Here is a 26,666-nt window from a genome sequence, read left to right on the forward strand (position 1 = left end):
ACTGCACTTACAAGAAAATTATTTTGCTTTATGAAAGATTTTATCAAAAACATCGTCAGTTTGCATGTCTATAGTTTTATCCCTTTTACCTGCAATAAGACCAGTAGCTCTAGAGAAAAGTAGGTCTATCTCCCGCAGCTGCTTAGACAAAGTTTGTGGCGCAAAATTTTTTTCCGCTAGATGGGGTATAAATAAAGATTCAAATGTATGAAGTCTGGTTGCAAGTTCGTGGGCATGAGCTGCCAATTCCCCGTCACTAGATGTTCTGGTAATTGATAAAACGGCCAAAATACAGTTGTATCTATTCAGTACTTTGCTCACCAATCAATTTCAGTATGCCCATCTGTAGTATTTCTCCAGCTGAAGAACAGTTATGCCGGGGGCTTTTTGAGAATTAACAGGGGCGAATCTACAGCATTTTCATTGGTGGGGGGGGGGGGCCCAGAGGGGTGCATATCCGGCTATTCAAGGAGCATGGGCTATATAATAGTTTTTTCTCCACATTTTTGGAGGGGCAACTCCCCCCATCATATATTTTCTTGAATTAACATCAATTGACAGGTCTGAGTTTTTTTCGTTGCTCAGGTTTTTCTGTTATAGCTCTCATTTGTTATGTTTTTTCATGTTTTTTCACCATTTTATAAGTTGGTTCAAGCTACCCCCCTCCCCCTCCTGTTGATAAAGCCTTTCGTTTGTGAAATAGAAATATTTGGTCTTTGTTTGTAGGTAAGATTTATTTTTAACTCTCTTATTAACAAATCCTGTCCATTTTCATATTCTCGTCCTGTTATGATCTTTCGCGTGTGAGATTAAGTACCGTCCTTCAAGATTTGTAATGATTCTTTGAATTGTCATTTTATATAATATATTTTTCTTGTCTTTCTTATCTTTCCTGCAATCAAAAAAAAAAAAAAAATAATGGTAGGAAATTCCCACTTCGATTTTTTTCAAAATTCCAGACGCTAAATTTCCAGACAATTCCAGAGACAAAATTCATGAAATAACCATTTTGAATCAATCAATCAATCAGTCAATTTATTAATACTAAAAGAAAACAATTACAAAACGTAAGGTTTTTACTCGCCCAAGAAGCTTAGCTTGTAAGGAATGAAACCAAATTTCCAATTGTGTTGACTGTAGGCAAGCAAGAAAAAGCATAAAGAACTTGCTAAATCCCAATGGTCTGGTGTCTATTAACAATAAATAAAAAAAACAGGTTTTTTTTAACTGAAAGTAAGGAACGACGTAAAAACTTAAAATGAACTGAAATTATTCCGTATATGAAAGGGGCTGTCCCCTCCCCCACGCCTCGCTCTTTACGCTAAAGTTTTCATTGTTTAAAAAAAATAGAGTTGTGCGAAAGTGAAACTTTAGCGTAAAGAGCGAGGCGTTGAGGATGGGACAGCCCCTTCCATATACGGAATAATTTCTGTTCGTCTGAAGTTTTAACGTCGTTCCTTACTTTCAGTTGAAAAAACTTTTTTTTATTATTTAATTTTTGAACGTTTTTGAATTAATGCAGGTTTTAATTTTGGCTCACAGTACATGAATAATTAAAACAAAATTTGTATATTAATTCTACTTTTATTTGGGTAAATGGCTTTCTCGAAACTTGATTATTTTTATTTACGCAATTTTTGATAAGTACTAAATGTACATAACTGATAAATAAATGTCATCACCAAATATCTATGTTCATTGGTTATTTAAATGAATATTAGGGGGTTCCCCCCCTAGTCATTACCTTGCTCTCTAAGTTCAGGTTTAAGTTTTGTTCAACATCTTTAAAAATGTCCTCTTAATCACAAAGGCCGTTAATTAGAATAAATAGCTCTTGTGAAAGTACTAAAAAATCGTTGGTTTAAAGAGCGAGGTATTGACTAGGGGGAGAACCCAATCATATACGTAATATTTTCTGTTCGTTTTAAGTTTTGATGGTGCTCCTTACTTTCAGTTGAAAAACTTGTTTTTTTTAATTTAATTTCTTATTTTTTTTTATTTAATAATGCTGGGAAATCCGGCACCCCCTTCATAGCAATGTCCCCTCCCCCATGAAAACTTCCTTCGTGGAAAGATCCTCCCATATAAACCTCCCTACCAACCAAGCCCTCACCTACCAGAAAAAATCCCCCCTGAAAACGTCTGTATACTTTCCAATAACCAATACTATATATGTTAACATTGGGTAAAGTTCATAACTTTCAGCCTTCCCCCCGGGGACTTCGGGGGATTAAGTAATCCTAAAAGACATAGTTATCAAATTTTCGAACATGCTGAACAAAATGGCTATCTCAAAATTTTGATCAGGTGACTTTGGGGGAAAAAATGAGCGGGGAGGGGGCCTAGTTGCCCTCCATTTTTTTTGTCACGTAAAAAGGGCACTAGAATTTTTAATTTCCGTTCCAATGAGCCCTCTCACGATATTCTAGGACCACTGGGTCGACACGATCACCCCTGAAAAAAAAAAAAAAAAACAAAAAAAAAAATAAACACGCATCCGTGATGTTTCTTCTGGCAAAAAATGCAAAATTCCACATTTTTGTAGATAGGTGCTTGAAACCTCTGCAAGAGGGTTCTCTGATACGCTGAATATGATGTTGTGATTTTCACTAAGGTTCTACTACTTGTAGAGGGTCTTTCCCCCTTTTTCTAAAATCAGCCAAATTTTCTCAGGCACGTAACTTTTGATGGGTGAGACTAAACTTGATGAAACTTATATATTTGAAATCAGCATTTAAATATGATTCTTTTGATGCATCTATTGGTATCAAAATTCCGTTTTTTATAGTCTCGGTTACTATTGAGCCGGGTCGCTCCTTACTTACAGTTCGCTACCACGAACTGTTTGATTACTGTCACTTTCGGTAAGAAATTAGATTTGTTTGCAATTTAGTAAAATCGTAACCAACAGTTTTAACTAATTGAATAAGACGTTACAACTGCTAAAAGGAATTTTTATCTGTAAAAATTGGGCGAAAATTTACTGCTTTATTGAAAATACAGAATAATGCTGTAGTGTTTTAGGTTTTAACCAAGGGCATGCGGAATCAATTAGTAGGGAGGCTTATATCTCCTAAATTTTTTACTCTCCCTAGTTTGTGAAAACTATTTTTTTTTCGGAGTAACATATCTGGAAAAAAATTTTTTCGACGTTTTCATTGAAAAAAGATATATTTGCTCCAACCTAAATTTTGGAAAAAACATTTTGCCCAGTTATTATGTTTCGCTACCATGGCCAAAAGACAGGAAAAAAACCTACTACCCGGAGAGTTTTACAAAATGAGTTTATTGCAGTAGAACGCTTAATCAACTCAATATCTTTTTGTTTCTTGGAGACATAATACGAAATATAAATAAAGATAAATAAAATTTACATGGTAAATAATTCTTCAAAATCAATTTCCTCATCTGGACAATAGGTACGATTGGTACGAATAGGTACTCACATGAGAGTTTTACAAAAATACTGTATTCAGATGAGAGAAACACAAAACAGTATTGGAGTTGTCGTACAGTAAAAGTAAACAGATTAAGGCCACTTTTTACAGTATAAAAATAAAGCATTTTATTGAGTAATTCTAAAGTGTGTTTTTTTTACAATTTAAGATTGTTCATTACTCACTATTGGTGTTATAGCTGGTGACACCAAAATGTTACCTAATAATGCAATTCAATATTTCTGTATGTTGTTCAGTGACTTTTTAGTTATTAAAAAAGTATTTATTTTTATGCTTATGTTTTTAATATAATTTTAATTGTAAGTTGCTGATATCACAGCTGGTGTAAGACATTAAAAAACTTTATAGATTAGTTTTTTGTTGTAAGGCTACGCACTCACTTTTAACTAATAAATCATCATTCTTGTTTTTATACTTGGTTTCTGTGTTTTCAGTAAAGCACTAGCTTTCTATAATCCTACAAACTTAGGGTAATATGATTATTTGGTTTATCTCTACAAGTTTTATTGATTTATGTTAGATAGACTGCGAAGCAATAATTTTTGTTCGTTCTAAGTTTCAACTTCGCTCCATACTTCCCTCAACAAACTTTTTTTTTTTTAAATTAATAGGTCTTCAAAAGCAAGTTTCTTCATTAAAAAAAATGTGTAGGAGCCCATCTAAATCTAGCACTGAATTTTTTTTTTATTTTATCGTCTTCGATTTTTTTGTTGGAGTTGATCTTTTTTTATCCATGGGCTTAAAATTGGATTTTACTAAACAAAAAACAAACGCTTTTCTAAGTAGCCTAATTTGCTTTTTTATATATTTAGGGACAATTTTATGTTTATTATGTTCTTGTAGGACCTGTGACTTGTTTGACGGTTCTGTTTGATTTTTTTTTGTTTCCATTTAGAAGCCTACTAAAATGTTTATACAACTGATATTCTAACAGTTTGATTCTGACTTACAAAATAATATTAATTTTTTTTTAAGATGAACATTACAGGTCCGTGATAGCATATAGTACATCTTTCCATGTATCATTTTTTATAGATGTTTCTAGTTCTAGGAAAAACAGCAGAGGGAAAAAGTATGTATATTTGTGAATAAAAATTATTTACCTCTAGAGGAAGAAGCAGAGTTAAAAAATGCTGCATTTTTGTAGTTACAGCTTAAGAATAGCAGTTTTTATTTGAATAAAAATGTTCTGGTTTAAATAGTATGATGGGTATCATATGTAATTTATTTGCTCATTATATTAAGGAAAGGAACGATAAGTGTTCCATTTTTGTTGCACGCAATACAAGAAAAAAAACAGCAGCTAACAAAACATTTAACATGAGGAAAACTCATCAATCACAATAGTAATTCAGAGGATATGTTGTCCCTCTCTCCTAGATTTTTCGCCCTTCAAAATCTACCCCTCCCGGTTGATTTTCTGTTTCCCTAGATTTTACAAAAAAAATTGGGGGCAATTTTAATAAAAAGAATTATTTTTGGTATTCTCACTAAAAACAAATAAACAGATTTGCTCCCTTTCTCTTCCTTGGTATTCACTGTTATAAGGTCGTTTATTGAAGATCAAATTTACTGTAAAAACAACCAAAACTTGGTAGTTTCTTTAAATATCCCAGATTTGACGCTGATTCTGTGCATCAATTAAGTGAACAGTTTTACGTTACCTCTTAATATTGTAAATGGGGTAATATGGTAGTAGTAGTAGTAGTGGTGGCCGTAGTATTGGTGAGTAGAATGGGGGGTACCAGCCCCACGAGAACGCCCTGCTGCCATCTACAATTTAGTCTAACTCTGTCAGTACACCATATATGGGCATAGCCTCCCTAGGGAGAATGATTGCGTAATCGGTCAATGACCTCTTTTTCCAAGGTCGATTTATTTGATGTTTCTATGTGTAATAACTCTGGAACGAAGGTTGCACATGCGCATTGAATTCTAACGGGAAACAATGTTATTGATCTAGGACTCGAGGGGGAAGTGAATTTCCGAGAACTTGATTGCGTAATCGATCGTGAATGTCATGATCCAGAAATAGTATTTGTTGTTGTTGCTCTAGCCAAATGTTATGAGTTTCCCGGAAACAGTTAGATCACGTGTTTCCTTCTCAGCCAATCAGCGAGTCGGTTACATCCTCCTTCTCAACCAATCAGAGGGACTGGTTACATATAGTTTTCCCCGTTACATAACAATTCGCCCTTGAGATTTCGTATATAACGGACATGCAATGTGATTAAATTATCAGAAAGTATTTTGACACAGTGTAAACAACTAAAATGGATAATATTGATGAATTAGAAGCCTTGGCAACTACAATTTACCATGTAAGTTCCATTTTAGTACATTTTCAAATAAAATTATTTTCCTTGGACATCCTCCAGTATATTCAGCTAAAACATAAATAATTTCCTTTACCCCAAACCCCCCCCCCCACAACATACAAAAATCACTTTATAATCAATGGAAAACATAAAATATATTCTTTTTACCCTAAACCCCCCCCACCAATTTTTTACAATCCCAAATTCTCACAAAAAGAAATAATTATCCTTTCGTTAAATTTTGGCTTTTCTCAATTGTAATCTTTTCTCTGAGACATCCATCGCTCTGTTGTTATTAGCTCGCTCTGATTTGACACAAGACTCCAATGTGAGGCCTATAATTAGCTGTCACCCCTTTCCGGTGTGTTCACGCTATCGGTCTAGTCAATGGGTTTTGTTTTGGCTGTCAAATTAAAACAGTTTTAAGCAAAAAGAGATTGCTGTATATTAAGCTTGTAGTTTCGTAACCTTGTATTTGTCAGAGAGCCGGTGAAAGAGATTATTTTCAAATTAAGTTTAACAATATATTTAGAACATTATGTGAAAGGGAGGAGGGGGCAAGACATTGCTTCTAACAGCTTCGTTGTAAGTAAATTATGTAAAGGGGGAGAGCAATGCCTTCAATTCTACAGCCATCAGTGTAAAATGAAAACAAACTATTTCGTCGCATTAAAAGTAAGGTCCTTTTATTTGTCGGAGATCTGGTTAACGATATTATTTTAAATTTAAGCTGAACAATATATTGACAACATGATTTGACAGGGAGGAGGGGGCAATACAATGCTTCTAACAGCTTCGTTGTAAGTAAATTATGTAATGTGGGAGAGCAATGCCTTCAATTCTACCGCCATCAGTGTAAAATGAAAACACTATTTCTTCGCATTAAAAGTAAGGGCCTTGTATTTGTCGGAGAAGCGATGAAAGAGATTATTTTCAAATTAAGTTTAACAATATATTTAGAACATTATGTGAAAGGGGGGAGGCGGCAATACAGTGCTTCTAACAGCGTCGTTGTAAGTAAATTATGAAAAGGGGAAGGGCAATGCCTTCGATTCTACCGCAATCAGTGTAAAATGAAAACAAACAGTGCAGGGTTAGAAAAGTCTTTGGGAGTTGCATGAAGCTAAGATTATGTATAAATTGAACAGCATTTTAACCTATGTTTGCAAAATATAGGCCTACAGGTCGATGGGTTAACGATCTAATTTAAAACCTATAGACCGGAAAATTTAATATTTTTCTAAATGGTAAAAATAGAAACAATGATTCCTATCCTATGGCTATACACTACTGATTGTCTAATAAAAACGTATGATTTCTAAGCTTAATATATTTCTCGCGAAATTTTTACTTTTTGCCTTACTGAAAAGAGATTAATGCTTTTCTAAACAAAATTATATGAATGAGGGCACTAACTTTTCTTTCGGTAAAAAAGGGACAAATTATTTGATACTAATTTTTTCTCTTCTTTTTAAGGCAAATTGAGAAGAATGCGTGCCCCCAACTTCCAAGAAAGCCAGAGAGGGTGAGGCAGCCCCATCAGTGCCAGCCCCAATGCGGCCTGGCAGAAAGCTTAAAGAGAGAGTGGGCGGATAACTACAATGCCGAAGCTACGCAAGATCGTGAAATAGCCGGCTCAGCCGCGCAAGAACATAGCGCGGCCGGCCCCCCCCCCCTCCAACACACGTTACCAGGTCTGTTGGGCACCCAAGTCCAGACGGATTACGCCAATGTAAGCATTTTTTCCCACCTTTCTATTTCTTCCAATGTTTTTTTCTTTTTCAATTCCCAACATAAACTTATCTCAGCAGGATATTCACCCCTCGCCCCCCAACCGTTGTTTTAAATTTCTCTCCCTTAGATATATCTAAATATAATTTTATTGCAAAGAAACCACTCTTTTCTAATCTTTGCTATCACTTCGATATTTCATAAGCGAATATTTTTAGGTAATTTATATTAATAATCACCGCCTTTGAAACTCAAAATGCTATTTTTTCTAATCTTTGCTATTTTCTATATTGCTATCACATATATTTTAGGTACCTTTGAAACACTGACTGCTCTTTTTCACCTAATTTTGAGAGAGATTATCCCATCTGTCACATATTGTCGTTCTAATTTACACTGAATATTTCTATCGTGCTAGGTTTCGCTCCTAAATAGCATATATAACTCCAATGTCCTAATATTAATTTTTCAGACAATTTGTTCTCCGCTATTTCAGAAAACACAGAATTACGCAATGGCCATTGAAACCTTGATTGACAGAAACTGCTAGTTTATAACAGAACAGGGAAAGGAGATGCCAAAATTATTTAGAACCTCGCACGGAGACCTATATGTCAAAATATATTGGTAATGCCTAAGAAGTGACGGGGCAAGCGACTTAATGGTTCTCAACATTTTGGAGTTCAAATTCGTTCATCTACCATCCATACTTCACCTCCTGTGTTTACTAAGCCAGTATGTACTTAGAAATATTTCAACTGTTTGGGACATTATGTAACTGGCTGGGAGTCACGGATCCGGGAATGCGCCGATGGGTCCGGGAAGTACTGTGGGGGCACGGATAGGGAGCGCCGCGGGAAGCGCCACGGGTCTGATAAGGGGGCCTGGTATATACCCCGAGTCAAGGAAGTGGTGGGGGTCGTGCCGCGGGTCTGGAAAGCGCCACAGGCTCCTACAAACACCGAAAAAAAAAATAAATAAAATTAGTAGGGTGATTTGAACACTGCAAATAAGCTATTTTTTCAAAAAATAAAATTATAATCTTCCATGTAAAGCGGAATTTTAGTTCGAATTTATTTTATATTAAGTTTGTTTTCCTGTTAGTTGAATTAACCGAATGCTATAGTGTAATAATCCAAATTTTACCAGTAGGGGTAAATTGAAGACTTTGAAATTAAGCTATTTTTTCATTCAAAGGTTGCTTTGATACCCTACTTTCCGTCCAGTGAAGAAGGGTAAAAAGCAATTCTAACACCACCAGTAGAGATTCAGGACAACGAAATCATTAACTCTATTGAAGTACCTTTCGATATTGACGAGTTTTTAGGTGATTTTTTAAATGTTGATTATGGCACAGTTGAGCAGGGGGACTTACCTTTGCTGAGTCCAAACACATTGCAGCTTTTGGATGATTTTATAGGGGACTTTACACGGAATCCTCCTCCTCCTCCTCTAGCCCCCTATAACCTACTTCCACTTCAATTGAATGAAGTGGAACATAGCCCAAATATTGTTGAACAACTTGGGGGAGGGGGTACATCTTTCCCCGATTTTCAATTGTCGAATACAATATTAAATAATATAGTTGTTTTCACTGCGACGTTTGGAGATCCCTTTAATTCACTAATGGGGGGAAAATTTGTTTTTGACCCTGTAGAAATTGTGCGTGCCTATGTAAACACAGTTTGTGCACTTCTGGAGAACCAAATTTAGTTGAGGGGGAGGGATTCAATTAAGGTCCCCATTGTTCTAAAAGTGTTTTATTTAAATGAGGGAAAAAGCGAGGTTTATTATCATTTTATACATTCCGAGATGCGTTTGGTTTATTCGAATTTGGAAAATTTTGAGGGTGCTTTCGTCGATTGGGTCGATCAAATTATAACGCATCTCGAGAACTTTAATGAAAATGGTGAGTGGGTCTCTAGTTCTTTTTGTTGAAAATTTAAGTGTTAATATTTGTAAATTTAAGAAAGATTTTATTTTAAGAGGGGGGCATGGGTCTGAAGGGCAGTAGTTTTAAAATATAATCCAGATCTAGTAGGTCGTCGTGGTGTCCAGAAGATTTGTTTTGAAACAGATCAAAAGTGGTTCAGATATGCTTTCCTCATATCAGCCTTTCAGCCTCTAGCAGATGACGCTACCAAGTCCAATTTAGACAATTGGGCTGTACATGGGAAGGAAGGGTCCGATTTCCCCAGTTGTAGATTTTTCTTGTTTAGAGGGGAAATACCCAGTAACGCTAAGATCCATTGATATTTTTGAAAGGGCTAATGTCCATTTAAATATTGGCATTAATGTGGTACAATATGAAACAGAATATGAAGATGGGAATCGCTTTAAAAAGAAGGGGGGGGTCTTCCCTGTAAGGGGTCCGTCAGTTGATTTGGTCAGACACTGGGTTTGGTTGCTATACACGCCGCCTAGTGAACCGAATACAATCGGTCATTTTAACCCTATCACTGACATTAGTCGAGTTTTAGGGGGTGGTAAGCATAAGGGGGTACGTTTCTACTGTCCAACATGCCTGTCACAATTCCGTAGTGATATAAAACTACGGGATCATATGAAGCATTGTAGACGGCATGGCTACCAGACAGTGGAAACGGTTTCAGGGGATAGGGCCATTCTACGTTTCAAAAATTTCCAAAATACCCTTCTCCAGTGCGACAAAATATCTTTAGACTGTGAAGCTAATATGGTGGAAATGAATGATCCTCGATGTCTAAATTGAGTCAAAGAAAATCAGGTTATTGCAGTGTCCTATGCCCATGCACACAGAGACAGTTCTAACACCAGGCAAGTTGTTAGAAATAGTTGAGACATTGGATGAGGACGAGTGTCAGGTCACGGCACTGATTACACTGATTTGAATGGTTAATGGTGCTATTTCTCGTTTTAGAAATACCCATTATCCTATGGTGCTGTCCTCTGAGGAGCGACTCGCTATTAAAAATCAAAAATCGTGTGTGTTTATACGGGGGTGTTGGCAGAGGAGGGAGATACGGCGGCTACAGGCAAACGCGGGGGGCGGGGCACAGTCAGAGACCATGATCATTTGTGGCAGGAAATATCCTCGGGGGGTAGTAATTTTAGAGGGGTTGTGCATCAATCGTGTAATTTAAATGTTAGCCAGCAGTTTTTTATCCCTGTTTTTATTCATAATTCCAATTATGATTTAAAATTTATTGTACCGGCACGGGCACGTCGGCAGTGGGAGGGAGGGGGAGTAGATTGCCCATGGGTAAATAGTTCATTTAACTACAACATTATTCCCAAATTGGCTGAGAACTTGCTGCTTCTTGAAAGGAAATGGCAGGCAGCGTATAATGAGCATATGTGCTGGAATAAAATCAGGTTTTAAGATTCCTTTAGTTTTTTCCCCAAGGCATTGAGTCAATTGATTCAAGTGCAGAAAAGCGACATTTTTTATAGATTTCCCTTGCTTAAACAGCACTTTCCAGACGGTGAAATGTATGACCTGTTGACCTGCAAAGATGTATACGCGTACGATCATGACTTTTCTGGCGCACGCTTAAGCGAGGTGAAACTGCCTCCAATTGAAGTTTTTTACAATTTACTGACCAATAGTGAATGCACAGCCGCGGAGTATGAGTTTGCCAAGAAGGTGTTGTCCAAGGGGGATTGTAAAAATTGGTGGGATTATTGTAGACTGTACTTGGCCAGTGACGTTCTAACTATGTTGGATATAGTCTGTAAGAACACAGACCAGATCTATTCAGAGTTCGGGTTAGATATTGGCTATTATTTTTCTACCCCCCATTTAGTGATGGATTTAATTTTAAAAATTAGCCGGGAGGAAATAGGCCTAATCACCGACTTAGATCAGCACCTTTTTGTAGAGCGTTCAAGGCGGGGTGGGTATGTTTTTCATGGGGACCGTGTCTTATCAACCGATCCGAGCGGACAAAGCACCGGTGCAAAGTCAAATGCAGTGTTCTTGGACATGAACTCGTTGTACCCCTCGGCAATGTAACACTACTCTTTTCCGTGTGGGAACTATCAATGGCTTGAGAATCCTTGTGAGTTCCCCGACATTACCACCATCAAGGACAATGGGCCACAAGGATGGTTCTTTGAAGTTGGCGGTCATATTCCACTGGCACTTCACGACTCAGTCAAAGATTTTGTTTTTCCCTGTATTAATCGGCCAGTGAGCAGGGACTTGTTGAGTCCCTACAATCGTTCATTGGTTGAGGATATGGGGATGCACTGGACTCCATCTAAACAGAAACTGATTGCTGATTTGGACCCTAAGGAGAATATCGTTGTTCACCATGTGCTTTTGCACTGGATGGTGAGCAATGGTTTCAAGATTACCAAAATACACAGGGTTCTGCAGTTAAATCAGCAACCCTACTTGAAAACGTTTATCGACATCTTTGTCGATAAACGCTCTAGGGCAAATTCAAAGGTGGAGAAGGACATGTATAAGCTCATTCTAAATTCAGCGTTTGGCAAAATGTGTGAAAGCGTTCGTAATAGATTTCGCTGCGACGTCGTGACTGACCCTCTAGAGTGTGCACGAATTATTGCCGACCCCAATTTTACATCGTTCACGAGCATAGAGACTGGCATGGTTCTTCTACACAGGCGAAAGCAAAATGTGGTACTGAACAAGAATATAGCAGGCGGCAGTTCAGTACTAGAAATTTCAAAGAAACTCATGTTGTCGTTCTTTTACAACATGTGCAAGGTACAATTGCCACGGGAGGGGGAGATTCAAGTTTACTATGGTGATACAGAGTATCTGCTGTTAAATGTAAATGGGGCTTAATTGGATTTATTGGGTGATTTGCCAAATGGGGTGCAAATCAGCTTGCGGATGGATTTCACCAACTGGAATCCATCACTCTACCCCAAGTTGGTGAAACGTCAAGCCCCCAACCAACTATTAATGTTAAAATCAGAGACAGGGAGTTATTTGATAGCCAGGGGGTTGGTCCTGGGTACCAAAGTCTAGTGCATAGGAACTCATAGTGGGGACGAAAAGAAGGCGTGTAAAAGGGTACCTACACATTTTGTAAAGAGCAATTTTCAAATGAGTGTGTATAGAAACTGTGTAGAAAGTAGCCTAGTGCCGAGAGCACAAGTGCTTGCAATTCGCTCTCTACAGTATAGAAATTATACTGTGAGATTGGAAAAGAATGCAATGTCGTGTATATCCGACAAAGTCTATGTGCTCGAGAATGGTGTGACTGTCCTACCTCACGGTCACTACCGTATTTCAGATCGAGTTGAATGCGTAGACTATCGTAATCAACTTGGTCTGGATAAATTAACCTAATCTGACTAACCACCACCACCAACCTGTTCATAAATTAACCTAACCAACTAATCTCACTCAAGCACTAACCTACCACCACTAACCCATCCACTAACCTGTAGCAGCCGCAGTGACGACAACTATTCTTTTCCCGCCGCCGCTCCCGGGGGAGGGGGGGTCCCGCCCGTGGCCGCCCAGGGTGGGGGGGGGGGTCCCGCCCGCGGCCGGCCGGCCTTCGGCCCCGCGGCCCTGGGGGGTGGATCCCCCACCTTTAAATTCACCGTAATGTGTTCAACTCTGCTAGTTCATATTCCAAGTGTGTATTTTATTGTTGTATAGAAAGTGTTATTGTACAGAAAAGTGTTGTACAAAAAGTGCTGTAGATGGACAAAAAAGTGTTGTACAGAAAAGTGTTTAAAGACAATAAGTGCTGCTGATGGACAAAAAGTGTTTTATAATGTACATAAAGTGTTATCGTTGTTCATGTTGAACAAATAGAGTTTTCATGTTGACCATGAAATTTTGTCAACTGTTCTTGTTGAACAAGTGTTATTTTTATCGTTGTGCAGTTCAAGTTGACGCCAAATATTTGTTTTAATGCAGTGCCGAAATAAATGCTGCCATGAAATATTGTTTGTTGGTTCTTGAATAGATAGATCTATGGGGAAATTACAACTTATTCATTGAGGACATATGATTTACAGTTAGTTGTAGTACGACTGTTGTCAACAACATGTATCAATTTAAAACACCCTTCAGATCATTTCTGTGTGGTCCCTCAATTTCGAGGAAAACAACGCTTTTAGCTAGAATAATTCAAAATTGCGATAAAATGTTTTTTGAAAAACTAAAAAAAATCTACTATTGCTATAGTATTTGGCAGGGGTGCTATGATAACATAAAAGCTGTTGCCACATCCATACCAATACAATTCATACGGGGACTTGATGTTTTCAAAAGTATTGAATCGAACTCGTGGTTGATTATTGATGATTTGGCTGAATCCATTGAACAGTTCTCGCAGGAAATGCTACAATTGTTCACCGTTCGCTCCCATCATTAACACATTTCCATAACTCTGGTTCTAAACAATCTGTTTCATCAGAGCAAATGTAAGCGAACCCTTGCTTTGAATTGCACCGTCTATATTATCTATCGAGTCGTACGTGATTCTATCTCGTTCATAGCTCTCAATAAACAGATATACCCCGGCGCCCCTAAATTTCTGTTGTCAGCGTACACTCAGGCGACTAGCAAGCCCTACGGTTACATTTTGTTGGATCTTAATCAGAGCACGCCCGAGGATCTACGTGTAGAAACCGACATGTTAAAAAAGGAAATTACACTAGATATTCCAGTGAGTAGTACAAAAGGCTATTTGGTACCGTTATGACACTGGAAAAACTACACGAACCACGTCTTTGGTTTTCCGTTTTAAGAAATTCGAAAAAGTTGATCAGGAAGTACCTACTCAAACATGGTGTTGACAGTGATTTCATTAATCTAATATCTGAACTTTGTTTAAATTTAACTGAGGGCAATGTTCAACTGCCAGAAGGTGTTAGACAACAGACAAAGCAACATCGTTCCACTGTACGCGCCTGGGCTTGTAAAAACAAGGTAAAAAATTTAAAAGAAAACGGCTCCTTCAGGCGGGCGGTAGCTTTTTCACACTTTTACTACCGATAATTGCAGGACTTGTAAACAGTTTTTTCTAGCGAGAATGGCAAAACCCTATAAATTGACACCATTTGAACTTGTCCTCTCGCCCATCGAACATTTTGAAGACAATCTAAGCAAATTCATTAACGATGAGAATATTGCCGATGACAAAAAACTGCTTTTACTTCAAGATGCACTGCGACGTGTGGACAAACATAAACCTTATCGTGAGAGACCCGTCGTCGATCCCTCTAAACAGGAAACATCTCCTTAAGACTCTGCTGCATCGTCAAAGGGGGAGGAATTGAATTCGGTTGTATTGAAAATTGGAAACCTATTACCATTAAACTTTCGAGAACAGATTAAAAGAGTATTATCTTATCTCGTATTGGAAACTGGCGATCAAGTTCAAGTCGACAGTACAGGAAAACGAATAATAATTCAGGTAAAAAGTTATAATCTAGTTGATTTAATTTGTGATATGGTGACAAATCGTAAAGGACTGATATCCTTTGACGATAATCTATACACCTTTCTGTGTGTATCAAACTTTCCCATAAGTCTTATTGACAATAAGCAACTTCTAAAGAAACTAAGAGAATATAGTCCTCCAACACCACCATCATTTAAAAAAGAAGAAGATTCAGTATTTGAAGATACTATCAGCAGCGCCATTGATTTTACAACACCCATGGCTACTAGTCAAAACCGAAGACAAATTGATTCGCCCACCAGTGTGCAAAGGGGGAGTGGTCATTACACTACGTGTTTACGTTCAAAATGGATGAAGCTCTGAAAGGTGTCTATGAAAATATTGGTGAAGCGGGAAGTTTAAGTTCCCCCAAAATGCTTTCCAAAGTCTACGGCACCACATTGAAAAATGCAAAAGAGTATCTAGAAAATGAACCGAGTTACACACTACATCGGAATCACAGGCTTCGCAGTAAACAATATCGACAAACTAAAGCCTTTTTCCCTCTGCATATTATGCAAATGGATCTTTTAACTCTAGACGCAATTCAACAACGTCACAATGCGCCCTATAAATATATTCTGGTGGAAATCAGTATCTTTTGTTGCTATGCCTATGCCAGTCCACTGCGATCAAAGAGAAGTGTTGAAACTGCTAGAGCCACTGAATGTATTCTTTAACAGGATTCATATAGAAAAATTCAATCAGATCTTGCCAATCAATTTGTTAATCCCCATATGCAAAAGGTTCTTTTGAAATATAATACAATACTTTATCATAGTCACAGCCCGATAAAGGCTGCATTGGCTGAACGATTAATAAGAACGATTCGTCTATTAATTTAAAGATATTGAAGATTGAAAAATACGTTGTATTTTATTCATGATTTTCATAAAGTATTTTTGATTTATAACCAACGACCTCATCGATCTCTGTCCAACTCTACACCATCAGATGTTCACTATAGTGAAAATACATTTGATGCTTTTCGAAAGCAATACTCCAATGGTGAAAAAGAGAAAAAGAAGAAGAAATTAAATGTTGGTGATACTGTTCGAATTAATAGAACCACCAATATTTTTGAAAAAGGGAATTATTTATGGAGCACTGAACTTTTTAGAGTGTCCAAAATTCTAGACACCGAGCCCACAACATATCGACTGCGAGATAACAAAGATGATGAGATTCTTGGCGGATTTTACGAATTTGAACTGTAAAATGTTAGAAACAGTAGCGGAATGTATCAAATTGAAAAAATATTAAATATACGCGCTCGTAGGGGCAAGAAACCTTTGCTTGTTCACTGGTTAGCATACAAGTCAGATTTTGATTCTTGGGTCGGTGCTGAAGATATTGACAGTGCCCAATGATTTCTATATGGCTTTAATGTCCAATGTTTCTGATCCTCTCTACAATGACTTGAATAAGTGATTTTTGGACGAAACTCTCCCCCGCCATCAAATTTGATAACGGAAAGTATGAAGTGGCTCTCGTCGACTGTATTCTCAAAAATACCTATGATATCCTGAGAAAGGATCGTAAATATGATATAAAAATTAGACCCTATGATTGGCCGCCACCACCCAATGGTGATCAAGAACAAATTCAAAAAATCAATTGGATGGATTATCCATACATTGAATTACCCTACGAGGAACTCACCTGTATGAACGATTTATGTCGTTCTATTAATAAAAGAATTTCCGCTCGTAAAAAAGGAGCTTTTCATTTCAACTATTCAAAGGAGGATGGCAAGATCTACATTAGTTCACCTATTGCCAGTGAAAAGGTTATTCTCAACGATAATCTAAAGGATGTTCTTGGCTTTAAGCTCAATATAATCAATGGTAAAAGTGCCGGAAACACTAATTTCATTTTTGCTGACTATCCGCCTGCCTTCTCCACGGACACTTGTATATTTCTCTACGCTTCATTTGTGGAAACATCTCGAGTTGGTAATTCAAATGTTCCCCTCCTACGAGTTCTTGAACGAAAAACCAATCAAGAACATATTCACCACTACAATATAAAGCATCTTCAGTATATTCCCGTAAACACTTCCTATTTGGAACTCTGTCAGTTAACACTAAGAACCAAATTGGGTGATCCCATAGCAGTTTCATAATGGTTGGCCGTGATTACATGTCATTTTCGACCCATCTCTCAACAGCAAGATGTCTCATAAAAAATTGGTCTTCTCATTTCCTGATATTGACTGTTATATTAATACTCTTGGACCAAGACAACAGGGTAATGGAATGGACTATTACAAGTGTCACTCGTCAGTGTCTGGTTATAGTCTTGGCAGCTGGTTTGATAAGCTCTTTCGCTCTTCGCTACCACTGGTTAGAAAATATCTTGTACCGGCTGTGACAGATTTTGCATTCTCTACACTATACGATTGGGGCTCTGGCAAGGATTTAAATAAAAGTGCTACGGAAAATCTTAGGTCCAGTGCGCGAACCCTTGGCGAGAGGTTAGAAGAAAATGGTATAGGTTTAAAAAGGTCGAGAAACAATGCATCCCTCATCAGTTTCGACTCAGGATGGAAGCATAAGACATCCTTTTTGTCAAAGAAAAGAAGGAAAAAGCGGACACGTGCTGTAAACAGAGGCCCCAGGAAGAAAATTGTTAGATCGAAACTAAATTTCTTCTCCTAAACTGTCCTACCTACCACATAAGGATTCTCAACCTTCAATCACCGCCTCATTGAATCTATTCAATGCTGAAAATGTTGATGTGAGTGTCAAGCATGGATACTATGAAGAATTTTATACTCAACAACCCCTCTCCGATAATATACAGTTTCAAATTTATTCTAATGAAGACTACTTTATGGACATGTCTTCGACATTTATAGATTTGCAAATGAAAGTCCTGAAATCCGATAATACAATGCCAATTCGGGGCGATGAAATATCATATGAAAATTGTATATTGCATAATTTATTTCGTCAAATCAGTGTCTACATCAATGGCACGCTGGTGAGCACAAGCAACAATCTCTCAAATTATACAAGCTATATGCAATTCATGCTGATGACACCCAGGTCATACAAGGAATTGAGAGGCACCTCCAATGGTTATAAATATATTACTAATACTGATAGTACAGATGCACTTAAAAATGCTGCAACTAGTGAATTGCATCTAGTTGGAAAAATATATCATGAAATATTTAATATACCCCAATGGCTGCCGCCCAATGTTAAAGTGGATATAAAACTAACGCATGCACCCTCCAATTTCATATTGAGAAAAGAACTTGCTGCCAATCCTGATGTAAGTCTCTCCGTCACCTCGGCAATACTTCATGTGCGCAAACAACAGGTCATGAGTTCTGTTGCTTTGGCCGTGGAAGAACTGAGAGCCAATGGCAACACTATTAAACTACTTGTTCCTCATACAATCACCAATCAGCGTCATATTGCAATGGGCTCACGCACCTTCACCGATTCATCCCTTATCAATGGTGAAATTCCGTCAAAACCAGCGTTGGCATTTGTAAAAAGCGCCAGTGCAATAAGATCATGGACTGAATGCCCATATAAATTCGAGATGTTTGGACTTTCATCTCTTGTGTGCAAAGTAAACGGTATCCCACTCTACAATCTATCTTTTGATCAATCCTATAGAACATTGTACGAGTTGACCATGCAAACCCTAGATCATGACTCGCAACTATTCGAAAATGGTATAACCGAAGATATGTTTGCTAAAACACATGGTATCATTGTATTGGATTTGTTAGGTACACAGGATATGATGATAGTACGTACGGGGAGTGTGCGTTTAGAGTGCACATTTGCCGACCCATTGGCTGAGAGTATAGCACTAATCTCACTAAACCAATATGAAACCTAGTGGGAAATCACTCCCAAAGTTAGTGTTCTACTAGACTTAGTACCATAAACACCAGCCAAATAATAAGTGTATTCGATATGGATCTATATCTGTCTGAGTAAAAAGATTGTATTGTATCATTAGACGAGTTTAGGAAAATTCAATGCGTTAGCAACGTCGTGATAACTGTTATTAGCGATCTATCAACTGATTTGAAGGGTCATTATTTGTTCATATATTAAACAATGACATTGATTAAGATAGGTGACTCTCCTTATATTCTCGTTATAATCTAAACGCCCCACATAAGCAGCAATATCGAGAAGAGTGGGAAAACTAGCATTCACAATCAAAGGAGGGTACAGATTCTAAAGACCAAAAGATGTGGTTTCCATGAACTACTATATTTTGTGTTCCGTTGTCGTGGTTATACTTACAAACAGTTTCTTCACATTTATATTGACAATCCTCGTCTGAATGACTTTCTAGTGGAAAATATCCTCTCAGACCTATACAGTATTGATTTCAGTGCCCTAAGAGTAAAGTGCTTAAAAATTGTTTGTGAATTTGTTTATTAATAAAATGCATGTATATATATACAACAATGTCTTTAAATCTTCACTTTAGATTTCTTCATCTTCGATGTATAGGCAACTGTCGTGAACCACTAATGCTGGTAAATCATTTGGATTCACTGTATATTGATCTTGATTGACTGCAAAGTCGGGGTCACATTTTCTACAGTACAATGTAACTTCACTCTTGTCATATCTCTTTGTATAGTCAATTATACTATTTGCATTCATATTATGAAATTCACGAGTTTCAATCTGTCTATTTGAAGCAATATCACATACAATGTTTTCAAATGTTGAATCACATTCGGTAACTGCCAAATAAAAATCACTTAGTTTATAATCATAGTAGGTAGTGCCATCACAACGATGACGTAGAAACCAGATTGTCTTGTTACCCCAACAGTTGAATCGTAGACCAGATTCCTCTTCCCAGAATAATTTAAATCCATGACGATACCAATGTCGTAGAAATAAACTAAAATCACGTTTAGGATTCTTTCCAATCATAGCGGGGTAAGTATTCTCCCACTGATCACATTTATCATAGTGACAATTGGAGCACAGGTGCCCTCTAGTATGCGAGTCACACACCTCAAGACATGAATTACATCCTTTAATTTGTACTGCATAGCCTCTATGTAATTTACAAGGATTACATAATTTACACTTTTCACTATAGTCATCAATAATTGTACAAGTCTCACATTGATTCCAACTGCCAAGAGTGTACATGCACAATGGACATATATAGAACATTTTTCGGTTTCCGATGTCAACTCACTCACTGCTAAAACAAAACTGATCCTCTTCGTTCAATAAATTCAATGAGAGGGAAATGGGGGGGAGAGGAGTAGCTCTGTGACGTTAGCTCTTTCGAATGATGGGGGAGCCATCTACATTGAATCCATTGGCAATGTTTTCAAAAGTATATCCACAATATGATTCTGCTTTGTTCCAATTAATATATCAATAAATTGACTATAAGCATTTGAGTCACATTTTAAAAAGTTTCATACAATAGTCCAATGGGGGAGAATCACTCCTCATTATATTGTCAAGTGTTCCCTGACAAGAGAATATCTTGCGTTTAAGAGATAACTCGAGAAAATCATCATCCAAAATCAAATGTTTTTCCATAAACACTAGATTTGATCTAATTCTCTCTTTCTTAAGTTTATTCATTTTTCAGTCCTTTCACTCCGACTGCTGACTCTAGACTGACCCTGATTCGTTAGCCCTACCCAGAAAAGAAAGAGAACATTTTTTATTTCAAAACAATTTTATTGAATAATTACAACAACATCAATAATATAGAGCATTTACAATTACCGACACTGTATATTGTCTTCAATATGTTTCACCAATGCACTTGAAGCACATTGAAGTCTATTCACATGTGCTATATCAAATTGAGCAGCAATACATAATTGATCCTCCATTTTAAATTTGCTCAAGGATATCACATATCTTGCATATACTGCATCCCATTCCAGACAAAGACGTAATCCTTTCGTAATTTACACCGCAATGTTTGGTGCTCTTGTACCATTATCATCAACTCCACTATCAACTTCTAATAGGGTAAACATTCCACTCATCGCCATCACAAATATATATCCAAATGAGTAAAGTCAAACTGTTCTTCTTCTCACTCCTTGAATTCTATTCACAGACTAATAAAACTATAACAAAAATCCTTTCTTTATATTCACTCCGCCGCTACTATGTAAACAAAGCCCTCTGATTGGCTGAGAAGGAAACACGTGATCTAACTGTTTCCGGAGAACTCATAACATTTGGCTCGAGAACATCAACAACATATACTATATCTGGATCGTAACATTCACAATCGATTACGCAATCAAGTTCTCGGAAATTCACTTCCCCCTCGAGTCCTAGATCAATAACATTGTTCCCGTTAGAATTCAATGCGCATGTGCAACCTTCGTTTCGGAGTTATTACACATAGAAACATCAAATAAATCGACCTTGGAAAAAGAGGTCATTGACCGATTACGCAATCATTCTCCCTAGGGAGGCTATGCCCATATATGGTGTACTGACAGAGTTAGACTAAATTGTAGATGGCAGCAGGGCGTTCTCGTGGGGCTGGTACCCCCCATTCTACTTTGGTGGTAGTTGTAGTAGTTGTGGTAGCATTTAAATATTCCCGTTTTGATTATCTAACTTCTGATTTATTTTCTGAACCTCGACATTCTCTAAAAGGCTCACCTGAATGTCCTTCGTCTATTTAGAGAGTAATGTTCAAACATGCATACCTTTCTCAATAACATATACTATATGTGAATAACGAACAAATTACCTGAGTTACAGCTCCCCTGACGACTGTAGGGAGATTGACATCCCCAAAGACATAATTACTGGATCTTTAATCAATATTGTACAAAATAGCTCTTTTGAAATTTTGATCGGATGTGTTCTTGAGGAATCATATGCTTGTGGGGGAGGGGCTGGTTGTTCTTCAACCACTTTTGACTCTTAAAATAGTCATTAGAGCTTTTGATTTCCAAGCCAATGAGCCCCCTTCGAGATTTATTTGCTGAAAAAAATGGCTCAAAATTTCAGTTTGATGTGTTTTGGGAAATGATGGGCTTTGGAAGGGCTGGCTGCCCTCCAATCACTTTTGACTGTTAAAACGAGCACTAGGACTTCCAATTTCCAATCAAATCAGCCCCTTTCTAATTTTCTATGACAACCCCTTCTATACGAGTGCCCTGGTCGAAACCAAAGAAAAACAATAATAACAAATAATGCATTGGGCTAACATCGCTCTTTACTTAGTCAGCACAATTAAGCTACAATGGGATTTTATTTGAGTTATCGTTGAGTTGTCTGTATATTACATGTTGCTGTCATGGTTTAATCAATATGCAAGTTGGTTTTTGATTGTCTTTTATTGGTTCATCCTATTTATGTAACTGTAAAAAGGCGTAGAAATAAATAAAAATAATAACAAAAAAATTCTTCTAGCTTTTCCTCAAGCTATTCGTCAAGAGGAAAAGGTCCCCGTCAATGCTGATGAAGAAGAAGCTGCAAGCCGCTTTGGCTACTGGGGTAAGTTTGAAAGCAAGTGTCTTATATTCACTTGATATAATATATTTTTAAAACTGGCTAAAACTAATTACAGAAATTCTAAATATTTAAGAACTGAAAAAAATACTTTCTGAAGCTTCAAACGACCCCTACTGACCTCTTCTCTTACACCCAGAAGAGGTCTTATGATCTTCCTCTTTAAAGCTAGTACAACTAAAAAAATACGCATTTTTCATTTCACCACCCGTGGTAAACCTTGTATAGCTCTATTAAGAATTTATTGATGAAACGTTGAGAAGTAATTTAATATTTCACGGGAATGATGTCATAAATATTACAGCTTCAGTCTTTGCGTTGTCGAATGATCTTTTTTTGGGAAGAAATAAGGATCTTAGTGCAGACAACACGATTTTAGACAATTTTTTTGCTTTCTGTTAAGTTTTGTTTCCAGATGCTTGTCTGACATCGGTTTGCCAGAAAAATGAATTCCAGAATAGTATCAAAGACATGATAGAAACTTCGATTTTAAACTCAAAATACTTTTTTAAGAACTTCTTGAAAAACTAGACAAGTTTGAAAACAGTTGAAGAAGGGCTGGTAAGACAACAGATACAAAAAGCTAAGGCAACTGACCCCAAAAATATATCATAAAATCATCTAATAATAAAATATAACATAAATGCATGTTTCTAAGCATTTGAACGCATTTAAGAAACTAAAAAAATAATTTATTTTATTTAGATATATAACATGGATGAATAGCTCCTCAAATGCTTTACTTTTTGGGACTCCATTAACAGGTTAATGCCTTGCAAAGCTCAAATTGTAGTCCCATCATGCGATTTGAACCATTTGCGTTGTGAATCGTTTGAACTTATGTGCTCAAAAATAAAACTGAAGTATTCTTTTGGTTAGAGGGTTTGCCATATTGGTTTTTCCTTGAATGAAAAGATAAACATTATAACAGTTTGCTTGCAGAATAAAATTTATACAAAATCGTAAAATCCCTCTTACTCCATTAAATATTTTACTCAAAACAGTCAAAAGAGAAATCGTGACAAAAGCAACACTGGTTTTAACTTATAACAATCCTAGAACATACTTGCATTGGACCTTTAAACATTTTATGCTCTGCTATTTTTTCAATACCGCATAAACAACTTAGAATTTAATTTTGAGATTTTCAAAAAAATTGAACTTGAGAAACATTGACCATACTATTTGAAGAAATGACAAGATTGGTGACGATCTGAAACAGTAATCAGTTCACCAAAGAGGTAAAAAAGAAAAAAATAATTGGCCATGGTTTAACAGTAGTTTTAATTTACTCAAATACTATCCCGTATAGCTTTATCAAAATTGAACTATTTACTGGAATAGTAAATTCGCAGGAATGAACATCTTGACAGAAGATATAGAAATATCCATATTCAGATCTCGTATATTTAGAAATAAAACCTATTTATTACAGGTCTATCATCTCTTGGCGGCTACGGAGGTGGATATGCTGGACATCGTCAAACTTATTCAAGCTATGGGAGCTATGGTTCGCAAGGTGGTTTCGGGGGCTATGGCAGTGGCTTCGGATTCGGAAGATAAACATCAGTTCCCGTTTTTGTTCACATTTTGTCGGAAATAATCGAATATACTCAATAAAAGGTTTTACGCTATGGGTTGTTTTTTAAAGTATATTTCTCAAGCTGTGAACTTTTGAGCCCTAGTTCCTTAGTATTTACTTTTAATTTTATAGATTTGATTAAAATATTTATAAAAAAAAATTGAAAAAAAGTGCAGCCAAAGGGTGTATCGTTTCAAAGACCCAAATACACATCCCATGGTATTTTAAAAGGCAAGCAAGACAAAGATTTTTATAGCAGGTTTTATACATTATGCTTACGTTTTTCAGTACCTGTTCTCCCAAGGCAAACCGAAATATTTTATGTACAATATTCCCAATTAAAACTACAATTATTTAACATACATGATTTTACATACACGATTTTTTTTTTTTTCTGATTAAACTTCTCGACTAAAAACTTGCTCCAAAAATCTTAACAGTCGAATCAGAAATAGCTTTACAGTAAAATGAATCAAATTTGATCCACTAGTTACATCCTTTGATTTGGGGAAAAAACAATTGGCCTATAACAGGTAAGGGGAGAATTTACCCCTCATGTATTTTGTAAAAAGCACTTTTTAGTATTTTCTTTTCAAAAATCATAGAAAATTCTGCCAACATCTTTTTGTCTTTGTTTAAAAAAGAAAAGATCAAAAGAAAAAAATGTTTCCTCTCTGAACATTTTCGTGAATTGAGAACACTGAGCAGGATTTTTTCCAAGATTTGTAGAATGTTTGAATATATGGATAATTCATTTAAGCAAAGCATATTTCTTCAGAAACTACATGGGCAGAAGGAGTAGTAAATAAAGAGCAACCTTTCTCCAGAGTAATAAAAAAATATAAAAAAAAAAAAAAAATCATAACGACGTTAGATTCGTGATAATTATTAAGTGCAAAATTTTCCCACTGGCACCACAAAGCTCATAAGCATAAGGAACTTTACTTAGAGGATTAAGTAAAACACCCATTGATAGCGAGCACGAACTTGTTAAGAACTATACCCTCATGTGGTTACGAGGTTCTTTTCATGAGTAAGCATTATCTCTTTGCTTTGGCAAGTTGTACTTCACTTGCCTTTGACTCTTAACTCACTTTGGACTCAGATCAAGCCACAAACAATTGAGGTTCGTAACCTGTTTTGGAAACAGTAACAAAAATAGGTTGGGCTAACTGACCCTTACCTTAGACTTTTGCCCCCTCTCGTTGATTCAAGAACATACTTTTTTTTACGAACAATTGTAGTTCACAGTGAAAAGTCCGATAGAGAGCCATTTATGCGAAGTTTTCATGGAAATAGTCCAAAACTTTTTACCCGATGCTGCACTTTATTTCAATTATTATATAGTAGTTGGCTGATTCTGAACGAAACCTACTAACCAAATATGCACTGTTATTGGATGTCTTATTTTACACTATTAATTAACAAATTTTTTCCACAAAATAAGTTTTTCAAAGAAAAGTAAAGAACTCCATTAAACAAAAAATGAGCAAAAATCAAATAATCTACCATGCGTGAAACTTCCACAAATCAGCATCGATTTGTGCAATGAAACCCAAAAACGAACGGAAATTACAATAAATAATCGAGTCAAACTCAAAACGAGCAGAAATTAACATAAGTTGGGCGCAAAACACGTATGCCTTCCCAAGGCCCGAACAAAATTTGCACTTTACGGAAAAAATATAAATATTTTTACTTCTATAATTTTAATAAATAAAATAATATTAACATTTTGATTACTAAATATCAGTATATGTATATCAAACTGATAATGCACATTTATTCGTACTTTTTCAGTAAAGTGCAGATTTTGAAATGGATATCTCAAAACAAAATGTGCAATAAAGTGCAAAACAAAATGGATATCTAAAAATTTTGATTGGATGTGTTTGAGAAAATGGTGGGCGTGAGAGGGGCATTAGTTGCTCTCCAGTCACTTTTAAGTACTAAAAAAGCCACTAGCCCTTTCAATTTCCAATTGAATGAGCCATTTTTAAGTTTCTATGACAACGCTTTCAAAAAAATATTATATTCCCCCAGGGCATAACTTACAACCCTTGCCCTGAGGGCTGTGGGGAGGGGGAGGGGAGGGTTGTCATCCTTAAGGACCTAATTTCCAAAACTTTCAACTACGTTGAATAAAATGGCTATCTTAAAGTTTTGATTGGATATATTTAGGGAAAAGATGGGCGTGAGAGGGGTGTTAGTTGCCGTCAAATCACTTTCGACTATTAAATAGGGCACTAGCCCTTTGAATTTCGAATCGAATGAGACCTTTTTCAAGTTTCTACGACAAAGATTTCAATAAAAACCTTATATGCCCCCAGGGCATAACCTATAACCCTTTTCCTGAAGACTGTGGGGGGAGTGTCCTGCTTAAAGATGTAATTTCCTGAACTTTGAACCACGTGGAACAAAATGGCAATCTCAAAATTTTTATTAGATGTGTTTGGGGAAATGGTGGGCGTGGAAGGGGTGTTAGGTGCTTTCCAATCCCTTTCGACTATTAAAAAGGGTACTAGTGTAAACCTCTGTTTTAGTTCTTTATTTGTATGCCTTTTATATTGGCAGATGTAATGGCTTACGTAAATTCCAAAGATAGACGATAAACGTTGTTACATGGTCTTTATTAAATAACGTGAGAA

General features: G+C 36.6%; 1 protein-coding gene and 1 long non-coding RNA gene across 3 annotated transcripts in view; one reads left to right on the plus strand and one right to left on the minus strand.

Annotated features, from left to right (window-relative positions):
- Positions 1-26,666, minus strand: part of LOC148944341 (uncharacterized) — a 337,879-nt gene that overhangs the window by 271,321 nt on the left and 39,892 nt on the right. The gene's annotated exons all lie outside the window — the stretch shown is intronic.
- The window catches only part of LOC148944346 (uncharacterized), a 574,325-nt gene that overhangs the window by 3,627 nt on the left and 544,032 nt on the right, over positions 1-26,666 (plus strand). Inside the window, exons 4-5 of one of the 2 annotated variants that reach the window (XM_089100775.1) lie at positions 22,338-22,421; positions 23,872-24,070. The exons of the other annotated variant lie outside the window; for it this stretch is intronic. Of the exons in view, the coding sequence (XP_088956901.1) occupies positions 22,338-22,421; positions 23,872-23,999 (212 nt within the window). The 3' untranslated portion in view covers positions 24,000-24,070. Of the gene's footprint in view, positions 1-22,337; positions 22,422-23,871; positions 24,071-26,666 lie in introns of those variants that run through there. 2 annotated transcript variants of the gene reach the window in all.

Source organism: Artemia sp. Qi Xiang Cuo, chromosome 14 (genome assembly GCF_049724085.1).
Source record: "Artemia sp. Qi Xiang Cuo chromosome 14, ASM4972408v1, whole genome shotgun sequence".
In the NCBI taxonomy this organism is placed as follows: Eukaryota; Metazoa; Arthropoda; class Branchiopoda; order Anostraca; family Artemiidae; genus Artemia; species Artemia sp. Qi Xiang Cuo.